The sequence below is a fragment of the Coregonus clupeaformis genome, chromosome 27 (assembly GCF_020615455.1).
Source record: "Coregonus clupeaformis isolate EN_2021a chromosome 27, ASM2061545v1, whole genome shotgun sequence".
In the NCBI taxonomy this organism is placed as follows: domain Eukaryota; kingdom Metazoa; phylum Chordata; class Actinopteri; order Salmoniformes; family Salmonidae; genus Coregonus; species Coregonus clupeaformis.
In genome coordinates, this window is record NC_059218.1 from 7,993,291 (window position 1) to 8,006,254 (window position 12,964).

The window sequence follows — 12,964 nt, forward strand, 5'->3', positions numbered from 1 at the left end:
CTAGTAAGACTGTGGTCAACACTAGTACCTATAGTATTCACTTGAAAGAGTGACATTCATGACAGAATAAATAAATACTCTACCTCTTGCTCCTCCAACACCAGCAGGTCCTGTGCACAGAACACAAAGCACAGTTAACATCAGTTTGCCTCTCCAATCAATCCAATGAATCCCAGATCTGTTACAATATGCAACATTTCCTTTCGTAGAGACAGCCAGAGGCAAAGTCATTATTATCCGTCAGGCGATTTGTTGAGCCTTCTTGGGTGTGTGACATCACTCCGAGTCCTTACCAAAACACAAAACATGGTGGACAATTTCTCTCGCCTCGGATCTGAAACCAGTAGTAACCACCAACTTCAATGAGCGTTATCTTAAAATTGAAAGACATATTTAATATTCCTGCACCACAATAACATTAGCTAGATACAGGGTTTGAGTCACCTCAGCCGTTTTCTTTCTAACATTAGCTAGGCTGTGTCTAGACTCAGGAGCTTCATCTGGGTTAGATAGAGGAAGACAGGTTTAAACGTTGGAACGCGTTCGGGCCTTGATTCCACCACAACAACAACTGGCTACTTGTTCATTTTCCACCAAATATGTTAAACTCATAGTTAGCTTATCCAGTGACCACCGCATTTAGAAGGACAACTACTGACTGAAATGTAGCTAGCTAGCATTCTGCATTGCTGGCTCACACTGGCCAGGCAGTAGCCAACTAGCTATCTAACAGTTAGCTAATTATGGACGTCAAACAACGCAGCTAGCTAGACTCGGGAGCTCGACAACACATGGCCAACTGGTTAGACATGATAACAACATGTACAACAATAACTGGCAACTAGTTTGTTTTCAGACAAATATGTTCAACTCATAAGTTAGTTTATCCATTGACCACCGCATTTAGGAGGATAGCTAAATAACTGAGAATTACAAACTAATTGTGGATGACCTATTCTTGATAGGGTTTACTTACTCATATCAAGCAACAGACAGTTTGTGGAAAGGTAAAAATAACAATTCGTTTTATGAATGATCGGACAGTGAAACTAACATAGGTTGGAGCTAGCTGGTGAGGCTTTCATTTATTTCCCAATTAATTAAGCTGAAGCTGGGTTTCCCAAGTCGTTCAATGCTTATACAGCTCATGCCGGCGAGCAAGCTAAACAGATGGCTCTTCAGCGCATCTGTGTGACGTCACACACCCAAGAAGGCTCAACCAATCATCCAACGCAACTCATGAATATTAATTACTTTGCCTCCGGCTATCCTATGAAAGGAAATGTCGCTTAAAGTATGGGGCTGATAACATAGAAATAGAATTAGAACTTGACTATTATATATAATTATAAACCGGGTAGTTTGGGTCCTGGATGCTGATTGGCTGAAAGCTGTGGTATATCAGACAATATATCACGGGTATGACGCAAAATTACTTCTTTACTGTTCTAATTATGTTGTTAACCAGTTTATAATATCAATAAGGCACCTCTGGGTTTGTGGTATATGGCCAATATACCATGGCTAAGGGCTGTATCCAGGCACTCTGCGTTGTGCCTAAGAACAGCCCTTAGCCGTGATATATTGGCCATATACCAAACCTCCTTGGGCCTTATTGCTTATATCTCTGTGGCTGATACAGTGTGATCTCACCTTCTGTATCTCTGGGTTGAGAATCTCCCTCGGGCCTTTCTCAAACCTGTCCAAGTTCATCGCACTGCAGGGGAGGAGAGGAGGAGAGGAGAGGAAGGGAGAGTGGAGAGCAGGAGAAGAGAAGAAGGGGAGGGAGAGGGAGAGGGAGGGAGGAAGGGAGAGGAGTAGAGGAGAGGGAGAGGAGAGGAGAGGAGGAAAGGGAGGGAGAGGGGCTAAAAAGTCAAGTTTACATGCAGTAACATATTCCATTCCATTCCATTCGTATCTTAAAGCAGAACGTTTCTGATGTAAATGGCATGTTATGGAAGGGTCCAGACAATTTTTTTGTGATTTGGCTTGTTTTTGAGAAACGTACCCCGATTCACTTCCTCATTGAGGAACATTGATCCAAGATGGCGTAGCAGTGCGGTCATGTATTCTGTTGTGTCCTCGTGTAAATAGCCTGTTTTTTCTGTTTCTTTTTTCGTATATATTTCTCTATCTCACTTTCCATCCTTTAACTAAATATACTTTCCTGCAACCCGCCTCACCCAATGTGGAACGGATTCTATTATTTCTTTACACCCTTTATCAAGAACCTACGGCTGAAACTAGCCAGCTAGCCAGCTAACTAGCTACTTGCTATTAGCCACCGTTAGCGGTCTTCACCACTGTCCGTGGCCTGCACTACCTACCAGCTAGCTCTAGCCTGGACAATTATCGGCCAGTCTGCACAGTGTGCTATCGACCCAGAACATATCGGATTTGCTGCCAGAATCACTGAATCACTGGACCTTAACACCGGATCATCGCAACTAGCTAGCTGCAACCGAATGGCTGTTGTTGGCTAATCATCACTGTCCCGACGCACCAGTTAGCCTTGAGCTAGCCTCGAGCCAGGCCCATCTCCCGGCTATCTACCTCTCTGTCAACCAGGTGGGACCTCCTAGTGTTGACACGGAGCCCCACTGATCCATCACGACTGGTCTGCCGACGTAATCGTCTGATGTGGTTTCAACAGGCTTCCCGTTGTGATGACCACGAAGATCCATCTGCTAGCCCCGGCCCGCTAGCACGCACAATCAACAGCCGTGCCTCCTGCTCGCCTGTGCTGTAGCTGCCTACGAACTGCTCCCGGACTTACCTATTGCTGTTCACTGGACCTTATGATCACTCAGCTACACAGCTGATGCCTGCTGGACTGTTCCTTTACACGGTACCCCATCCTATTTATCTGTTTAGCCTCAGCCCAAACTTTCGTCGCCATTACCAGTTGTTGTCTTAGCCCTCTAGAATAACACCTGTGATTGCGTTATGCCTCTCTCCCATGTCAATATGCCTATTGCTGTTAGGGTTAGTTCTTATTGTACTATTTCACTGTAGAGCCCCCAGTCCCGCTCAACCTGCCTCAGACAGCTCCTTTGTCCCACCCCCCATACACGTGGAGACCGGCTCAATCGGTACCTCCAGTGATGCTATCTCTTTCATCGTTACCCAATGCTTTGGTGTACCTCCACTGTACTCATATCCTTCCATATCCTTGTCTGTACATAATGCCCTGAATCTATTCTACAACGCCCGGAAATCTACCCCTTTTATTCTCTGTACCCAACGCACTAGAAGACCAGTTCTTAAAGCCTTTGGTCATATCCTTATTCTATTCCTCCTCTGTTCCTCTGGTGATGTAGAGGTTAACCCAGGCCATGTAGCCCCCAGTATCACTCCTACTCCCCAGGCGCTATCATTTGTTGACTTCTGTAACCGTAAAAGCCTTGGTTTCTTGCATGTTAACATCAGAAGCCTCCTCCCCAAGTTTGAGTTATTCACTGCGTTAGCACACTCTGCCAACCCTGATGTTCTAGCAGTGTCTGAATCCTGGCTTAGGAAGGCCAACAAAAAATTCAGAAATGTCCATCCCGAACTACAACATTTGCCGTCTAGATAGAACACCTAAAGGGGGCGGAGTTGCAATCTACTGTAGAGATAGCCTGCAGAGCTCTATCAGGTCTGTGCCCAAACAGTTTGAGCTTCTACTTCTAAAAATCCAACTTTCCAGAAATAAGTCTCTCACTGTTGCAGCTTGCTACAGACCCCCTCAGCACCCCAGCTGTGCCATGGACACCATATGTGAATTGCTTGCCCACCATCTATCCTCAGAGTTCGTACTGCTTGGTGACCTAAACTGGGATATGCTTAACACCCCGGCCGTCCTACAATCTAAACTAAATGCCCTCAATCTCACACAAATTATCAAGGAACCTACCAAGTACAACCCTAAATCCGTAAACATGGGCACCCTCATAGATATCATCCTGACTAATTTACCCTCTAAATACACCTCCGCTGTCTTCAACCATGATCTCAGCGATCACTGCCTCATTGCCTGCGTCCGTAATGGGTCCGCGGTCAAACGACCACCCCTCATCACTGTCAAACGCTCCCTAAAACACTTCAGCGAGCAGGCCTTTCTAACTGACCTGGCCCGGGTATCCTGGATGGATATTGACCTCATTCTGTCAGTAGAGGATGCCTGGATGTTCTTCAAAAGTGCTTTCCTCTCCATCTTAAATAAGCATTCCCCATTCAAAAAATTCAGAACTAAGAGCAGATATAGCCCCTGGTTCACCCCAGACTTGACTGCCCTTGACCAGCACAAAAACATCCTGTGGCGTACTGCATTAGCATCGAACAGCCCCCGCGATATGCAACTTTTCAGGGAAGTCAGGAACCAATATGCACAATCAGTTAGGAAAGCAAAGGCTAGCCTTTTCAAGCAGAAATTTGCATCCTGTAGCACTAACTCCAAACAGTTTTGGGACACTGTAAAGTCCATGGAGAATAGGAGCACCTCCTCCCAGCTACCCACTGCACTGAGGCTAGGAAACTGTCACCACCGATAAATCTACGATAATCGAGAATTTCAATAAGCATTTTGCTACGGCTGGCCATGCTTTCCACCTGGCTACCCCTACCCCGGCCACCAGCTCTGCACCCCCCACTGCAACTTGCTCTGCACCGCCCTCGTAAAACTGACTATCCTACCGATCCTTGACTTCAGCGATGTCATTTACAAAATAGCTTCCAACACTCTACTCAGCAAATTGGATGTAGTCTATCACAGTGCCATCCGTTTTGTCACCAAAGCCCCATATACTACCCATCATTGTGACCTGCACGCTCTCGTTGGCTGGCCCTCACTACATATTCGTCGCCAAACCCACTGGCTCCAGGTCATCTATAAATCACTTCTAGGCAAATCCCTGCCTTATCTTAGCTCATTGGTCACCATAGCAACACCCACCCGTAGTATGCGTTCCAGCAGGTATATCTCACTGGTCATCCCCAAAGCCAACACCTCCTTTGGCCGCCATTCCTTCCAGTTCTCTGCTGCAAATGACTGGAACGAACTGCAAAAATCTCTGAAGCTGGAGACACTTATCTCCCTCACTAACTTTAAGCATCAGTTGTCAGAGCAGCTTACCGATCACTGCACCTGTACACAGCCCATCTGTAATTAGCCCACCCAACTATCTCATCCCCATATTGTTATTTACATTGTTATTTATTTGCTAATTTGCACCCCAGTATCTCTATTTGCACATCATCTATCACTCCAGTGTTAATCCTAAATTGTATTTATTGTGCACTATGGCCTATTTATTGCCTTACCTCCATAACTTACTACATTTGCACACACTGTATATAGATTTTCTACTGTGTTATTGACTGTACGTTTTGTTTATTCCATATGTAACTCTGTGTTGTTGTTGTTTTTATCGCACTGCTTTGCTTTATCTTGGTCAGGTCGCAGTTGTAAATGAGAACTTGTTCTCAACTGGCTTACCTGGTTAAATAAAAATAAAATTGCTCATTGTGCAGTATCAGGGAACGCAAAAGACTTGAACAAAAGCTCCAAAAACAAACAAATACAGTTGAAGTTGGAGGTTTACATACACAAATAATTTAAACTCAGTTTTTCACAATTCCTGACATTTAATCCTAGTAAAAATTCACTGTCTTAGGTCAGTTAGGATCACCACTTTATTTTAAGAATGTGAAATTTCTGAATAATAGTAGAGAGAATGATTTATTTAAGCTTTTATTTCTTTCATCACTTTCCCAGTGGGTCTCAAGTTTACATACACTCAATTAGTATTTGGTAGCATTGCCTTTAAATTGTTTAACTTGGGTCAAACGTTTCGGGTAGCCTTCCACAAGCTTCCCACAATAAACTGGATGAATTTTGGCCCATTCCTCCTGACAGAGCTGGTGTAACTGAGTCAGGTTTGTAGGCCTCCTTGCTCGCACACGCTTTTTCAGTTCTGCCCACACATTTTCTATAGGATTGAGGTCAGGGATTTGTGATGGCCACTCCAATACCTTGACTTTGTTGTCCTTAAGCCATTTTGCCACAACTTTGGAAGTATGCTTGGGGTCATTGTCCATTTGGAAGACCCATTTGCGACCAAGCTTTAACTTCCTGACTGATGTCTTGAGATGTTGCTTCAATATATCCACATAATTTTCCTTCCTCATGATGCCATCTATTTTGTGAAGTGCACCAGTCCCTCCTGCAGCAAAGCACCCCCACAAAATTATGCTGCCACCCCCGTGCTTCACAGTTGGGATGATGTTCTTCAGCTTGCAAGTCTCCCCTTTTTCCTCCAAACATAACGATGGTCATTATGGCCAAACAGTTATATTTTTGTTTCATCAGACCAGAGGACATTTCTCCAAAAAGTAAGATCTTTGTCCCCATGTGCAGTTGCAAACCGTAGTTTGGCTTTGTTATAGCGGTTTTGGAACAGTGACTTCATCCTTGCTGAGCGGCCTTTCAGGTTATGTCGATATAGGACTCATTTTACTGTGGATATAGATACTTTGTACCTGTTTCCTCCAGCATCTTCACAAGGTCCTTTGCTGTTGTTCTGGGATTGATTTGCACTTTTTGCACCAAAGTACGTTAATCTCTAGGAGACAGAACGCGTCTCCTTCATGAGCAGTATGACGGCTTCGTGGAAAATAAGTATTTGGTCACCTACAAACAAGCAAGATTTCTGGCTCTCACAGACCTGTAACTTCTTCTTTAAGAGGCTCCTCTGTCCTCCACTCGTTACCTGTATTAATGGCACCTGTTTGAACTTGTTATCAGTATAAAAGACACCTGTCCACAACCTCAAACAGTCACACTCCAAATTCCACTATGGCCAAGACCAAAGAGCTGTCAAAGGACACCAGAAACAAAATTGTAGACCTGCACCAGGCTGGGAAGAATGAATCTGCAATAGGTAAGCAGCTTGGTTTGAAGAAATCAACTGTGGGAGCAATTATTAGGGAATGGAAGACATACAAGACCACTGATAATCTCCCTCGATCTGGGGCTCCACGCAAGATCTCACCCCGTGGGGTCAAAATGATCACAAGAACGGTGAGCAAAAATCCCAGAACCACACGGGGGGACCTAGTGAATGACCTGCAGAGAGCTGGGACCAAAGTAACAAAGCCTACCATCAGTAACACACTACGCCCGCCAGGGACTCAAATCCTGCAGTGCCAGACGTGTCCCCCTGCTTAAGCCAGTACATGTCCAGGCCCGTCTGAAGTTTGCTAGAGTGCATTTGGATGATCCAGAAGAGGATTGGGAGAATGTCATATGGTCAGATGAAACCAAAATAGAACTTTTTGGTAAAAACTCAACTCGTTGTGTTTGGAGGACAAAAGAATGCTGAGTTGCATCCAAAGAACACCATACCTACTGTGAAGCATGGGGGGTGGAAACATCATGCTTTGGGGCTGTTTTTCTGCAAAGGGACCAGGACGACTGATCCGTGTAAAGGAAAGAATGAATGGGGCCATGTATCGTGAGATTTTGAGTGAAAACCTCCTTCCATCAGCAAGTGCATTGAAGATGAAACGTGGCTGGGTCTTTCAGCATGACAATGATCCCAAACACACCGCCCGGGCAACGAAGGAGTGGCTTCGTAAGAAGCATTTCAAGGTCCTGGAGTGGCCTAGCCAGTCTCCAGATCTCAACCCCATAGAAAATCTTTGGAGGGAGTTGAAAGTCCGTGTTGCCCAGCGACAGCCCCAAAACATCACTGCTCTAGAGGAGATCTGCATGGAGGAATGGGCCAAAATACCAGCAACAGTGTCTGAAAACCTTGTGAAGACTTACAGAAAACGTTTGACCTGTGTCGTTGCCAACAAAGAGTATATAACAAAGTATTGAGAAACTTTTGTTATTGACCAAATACTTATTTTCCACCATAATTTGCAAATAAATTCATAAAAAATCCTACAATGTGATTTTCTGGAATTTTTTTCTCATTTTGTCTGTCATAGTTGACGTGTACCTATGATGAAAATTACAGGCCTCTCTCATCTTTTTAAGTGGGAGAACTTGCACAATTGGTGGCTGACTAAATACTTTTTTCCCCCACTGTTCATCCACAGTCACCTCCAATTGACTCAAATGATGTCAATTAGCCTATCAGAAGCTTCTAAAGCCATGACATCATTTTCTGGAATTTTCCAAGCTGTTTAAAGGCACAGTCAGCTTAGTGTATGTAAACTTCTGACCCACTGGAATTGTGATACAGTGAATTAGAAGTGAAATAATCTGTCTGTAAACAATTGTTGGAAAAATTACTTGTGTCATGCACAAAGTAGATGTCCTAACCGACTTGCCAAAACTATAGTTTGTTAACAAGAAATTTGTGGAGTAGTTGAAAAACGAGTTTGAATGACTCCAACCTAAGTGTTTCTAAACTTCTGACTTCAACTGTACATCCTTTTAGAAATGGACACGCTCTCAGTATAGTGATCGAATCAAAATCAAATCAAAATGTGTTTGTCACATGTGCCAAATACAACCTTACAGTGAAATGCTCTTACTTACAAGCACTTAACAAACAAAGCAGTTTTAGGAAAAATAAGTGTTAAGAAAGTATTTACAAAAATAAACTGAAGTAAAAAATAAATGCCCTGATACTGCACAACGAGCAATGAGGAAGTGAAACGCGGCTGGGCTATGTCTCTGAAAAACAAGCCAAATCACAAAAAGAGTGTCTGGACATATCTATAACATGCCATTTACTGCAGAAACATGAAAATTCTCCTTTAAGATGCATATGTTCATTTAGTTAATTTAAATATAACAGAATAGATGCATACAATAATACTACATATCCATATTCAATGTGTCCATGTGAAACAAACAGTGTATTGAATAACATCCTGAGCAGTGCTTACCTTAAGATGGACTTGACTGATAGTGTTTTAGTGGGGCTGTATGGCAGACTGATCTTCAGAGTTCCCTGGGGGAGATAGGAGAGAAGAGAAGAGATAGAATTATCTCAGGTCCGGATGTGGAGAGAAAGTATTCATCATCTATCTGAACAGAAGGCAGAGGGCCATCCTAATCAGGTGTAGTGTGGTGCTTGAATCTGAAACAGGAGCTCAGTGAGGAAGCTAGTTAACTCTTCTAAATGACTCACACCTCTCTATCTCACTGCCAAACACACGCACGCACACGCACGCACGCACACACTCACACACACCTCACAGCTGAACCCCCTAACCCCCCCACACAGAAGCTATGACTCATGGATGAAGTATGAAGTTGCCTATAGACACTGATCTAAGGTCTATACAGTATGTGCATTATATGCTTTTTTCACCTTAATGATCAAGGTTTTGCTTTGAGGAGGGTGAGCAGATCCTAGATCTGTATCTAAAGCCAACTTGCACAGATACAGTGGGGGAAAAAAGTATTTAGTCAGCCACCAATTGTGCAAGTTCTCCCACTTAAAAAGATGAGAGAGGCCTGTAATTTTCATCATAGGTACACGTCAACTATGACAGACAAAATGAGAAAAAAATATCCAGAAAATCACATTGTAGGATTTTTTATGAATTTATTTGCAAATTATGGTGGAAAATAAGTATTTGGTCAATAACAAAAGTTTCTCAATACTTTGTTATATACCCTTTGTTGGCAATGACACAGGTCAAACGTTTTCTGTAAGTCTTCGCAAGGTTTTGGGGCTGTCGCTGGGCAACACGGACTTTCAACTCCCTCCAAAGATTTTCTATGGGGTTGAGATCTGGAGACTGGCTAGGCCACTCCAGGACCTTGAAATGCTTCTTACGAAGCCACTCCTTCGTTGCCCGGGCGGTGTGTTTGGGATCATTGTCATGCTGAAAGACCCAGCCACGTTTCATCTTCAATGCACTTGCTGATGGAAGAAGGTTTTCACTCAAAATCTCACGATACATGGCCCCATTCATTCTTTCCTTTAACGGATCAGTCGTCCTGGTCCCTTTGCAGAAAAAACAGCCCCAAAGCATGATGTTTCCACCCCCATGCTTCACAGTAGGTATGGTGTTCTTTGGATGCAACTCAGCATTCTTTGTCCTTCAAACACGACGAGTTGAGTTTTTACCAAAAAGTTATATTTTGGTTTCATCTGACCATATGACATTCTCCCAATCCTCTTCTGGATCATCCAAATGCACTCTAGCAGACTTCAGACGGGCCTGGACATGTACTGGCTTAAGCAGGGGGACACGTCTGGCACTGCAGGATTTGAGTCCCTGGCGGCGTAGTGTGTTACTGATGGTAGGCTTTGTTACTTTGGTCCCAGCTCTCTGCAGGTCATTCACTAGGTCCCCCGTGTGGTTCTGGGATTTTTGCTCACCGTTCGTGTGATCATTTTGACCCCACGGGGTGAGATCTTGCGTGGAGCCCCAGATCGAGGGAGATTATCAGTGGTCTTGTATGTCTTCCATTTCCTAATAATTGCTCCCACAGTTGATTTCTTCAAACCAAGCTGCTTACCTATTGCAGATTCATTCTTCCCAGCCTGGTGCAGGTCTACAATTTTGTTTCTGGTGTCCTTTGACAGCTCTTTGGTCTTGGCCATAGTGGAGTTTGGAGTGTGACTGTTTGAGGTTGTGGACAGGTGTCTTTTATACTGATAACAAGTTCAAACAGGTGCCATTAATAAAGGTAGCGAGTGGAGGACAGAGGAGCCTCTTAAAGAAGAAGTTACAGGTCTGTGAGAGCCAGAAATCTTGCTTGTTTGTAGGTGACCAAATACTTATTTTCCACCATAATTTGCAAATAAATTCATTAAAAATCCTACAATGTGATTTTCTGGAAAAAAAAATCTCAATTTGTCTGTCATAGTTGACGTGTACCTATGATGAAAATTACAGGCCTCTCTCATCTTTTTAAGTGGGAGAACTTGCACAATTGGTGGCTGACTAAATACTTTTTTTCCCCACTGTACCAATGCTTAAGGTTAGGATTTTGTAAGGATCCTAGATCTGTGCATAAAGTCAGTGACTTACTGTCTTCCTCCAGAGGATGGCTCTGTACTGAGGGACCCGCTGGTTGTTCTGGTCAGACAGAACCACAGACAGGTAGAAGGGGTTCTTCTCTGCATCCGTACCAATGTAATTCTGGTGGACTGGGGGAGAAAACACACACAAACTGTCACACACTGTCACACACTGCCAGACACTCTACTGTTTCCATTGCACAATCTTTTCTTTTTCTTTTCGCTACAGTGTGCTCTCCGGTCACATGACGCATCGTCACAACCTCACAATCAAACACCTGTATGCTTCAATTTTTAAGTTACCGGAAGGTACTTTTTTTTCTCCCTTTTTAGACTTCACAGTGACTGCTGTTTAGAATTGCAATATAGTATAAATAAATAAATAATTTATATTTGACATATTAGTCATTTAGCAGATGCTCTTATCCAGAGTAATTTACATGTAGTGCATTCATATTCTAATAGCTAGGTGAGACAACCACATATGGGACTCGTTTCAGTAAACTAGGCGTATGTCGCGCGTCACTACTTCACAGGAGAGCCATTTGAACGTAATTTTTTGGCAGAAATGCCTTCTGGAACATGTGAACTTTCATGTGCCTTAATAACAAAATTGTATGCCATCTGTAAATACAAATACAATTGTTAAATTATGAGCCTAGTTGGTTTAGCCACGGAAAAAGACAGGAACCTTCCCGCTAGCCACGATTGTCTGAGATAATGGATGGGCTGGACATGCCGAGGGATGAGTTCAGATTGGTCTGTCATGTAGAACTGCAAACGTGTTGCTCTCCACTTTCTGGAGGACCGAGTTTTGAAATCAGTGGAATGCCTGGTGGAATTAGAGCATGATAGCTAAGGAGATGGAGAAAATTCTGGCGTTTGATTGCAAATATGCAGAGAGAATTGAAAAGAGAACACACAGAAGGCTGTTGTGTAAAACACCTGTCTCCGGGTTACATCTTCAAACTAAGGGCAACCATGGCATCCGTGACAGAGAGGGAGAGGAGTCCATCCATATATAGGGGTAAAATAGTCTAGCAACCTACATTTTCAGATATTACACATTTCAAATTTAGTCAGAAAGTCGTTTTCATTTGAAGTTAAAGCGTACTGTTAGGTAGCTAGCTGATGTTAGCTGGCTGGCTCGCTAGCTAACATTACGTGTATGATCTGTGTTCTAATATTATTCATATCTCAGAGTCATTTGCATTGCTAGTTATAGCCTAATGTTAGCTAGCTAACATTGAACCTGGTTGGTAGTAACGTTATGAGTTGGGATTATGGTTCATTGTTTAGCTAGCTGTCTAAACAAAAGACTCCACTATGCAAGTAACCATTTCAATAGACGTAGTTGGTAAATTCGCTCTGGCTATCTACTCCGATTTCAGAGCACTCTCGTCTGAGTGTGCCAGAGCGCAAAACTGACGAATTAACGAACGCTCAACACCCGTTGAATATGGCTGGTGTCAGTAAACATTGGCAAAAAATAGTAATTCAACTGTTGCCAGCAGCACAGTTAGTCACCAACACTCTGGATAACATAAAAACAGCCTAACCAGCTCTGATGGGCGAGTAAAATGATCAGAGTGAGCTGTTCTCTCATTTGTGTCTGGAAGTAGCTAGCAAGCTAGCCAACGTTAGACAGATAGCTTGGGTGCTTGACTGCTGTTGTTAGGTCAGAACGCTCGGATCAACCCTACTCCTCAGCCAGTGTCCAGTGTGCGCTCCAAGAGCGAAACGTTCTGAATTTACGAACGGACAATCTGACAATGCTCTGAGTTTACGAATGCCCAGAGCGCACTCTGAGTGCACTCTGGCACTCCAGATTGAATTTACGAATACACCTGTAGTATAAACCAGCCTTTAGTCTTGAAATCTTTGGTTGTACAGTACATGGCCTCATGTGAATCCTTAAAGAGATGGGTGGGGCTAAGTCTTAAGAGGTTGTGAACGATTCAGAATGGATGTAGACAAAGAAGAGATCT

The 12,964-nt window shown here is 43.5% G+C and overlaps 1 protein-coding gene across 7 annotated transcripts in view; it reads right to left on the reverse strand.

Moving 5' to 3' along the window:
* LOC121541442 (GTPase-activating Rap/Ran-GAP domain-like protein 3) overlaps positions 1 to 12,964 on the reverse strand; it is a 168,338-nt gene that overhangs the window by 37,162 nt on the left and 118,212 nt on the right. For all 7 annotated transcript variants that reach the window (XM_041850451.1, XM_041850448.1, XM_041850446.1 and 4 more), the window contains exons 5-8: positions 10,987 to 11,105; positions 8,884 to 8,948; positions 1,654 to 1,717; positions 84 to 110 (exon numbers count right to left, since the gene is read on the reverse strand). In XM_041850451.1, the coding sequence (XP_041706385.1) occupies positions 84 to 110; positions 1,654 to 1,717; positions 8,884 to 8,948; positions 10,987 to 11,105 (275 nt within the window). The remainder of the gene's footprint in view (positions 1 to 83; positions 111 to 1,653; positions 1,718 to 8,883; positions 8,949 to 10,986; positions 11,106 to 12,964) is intronic.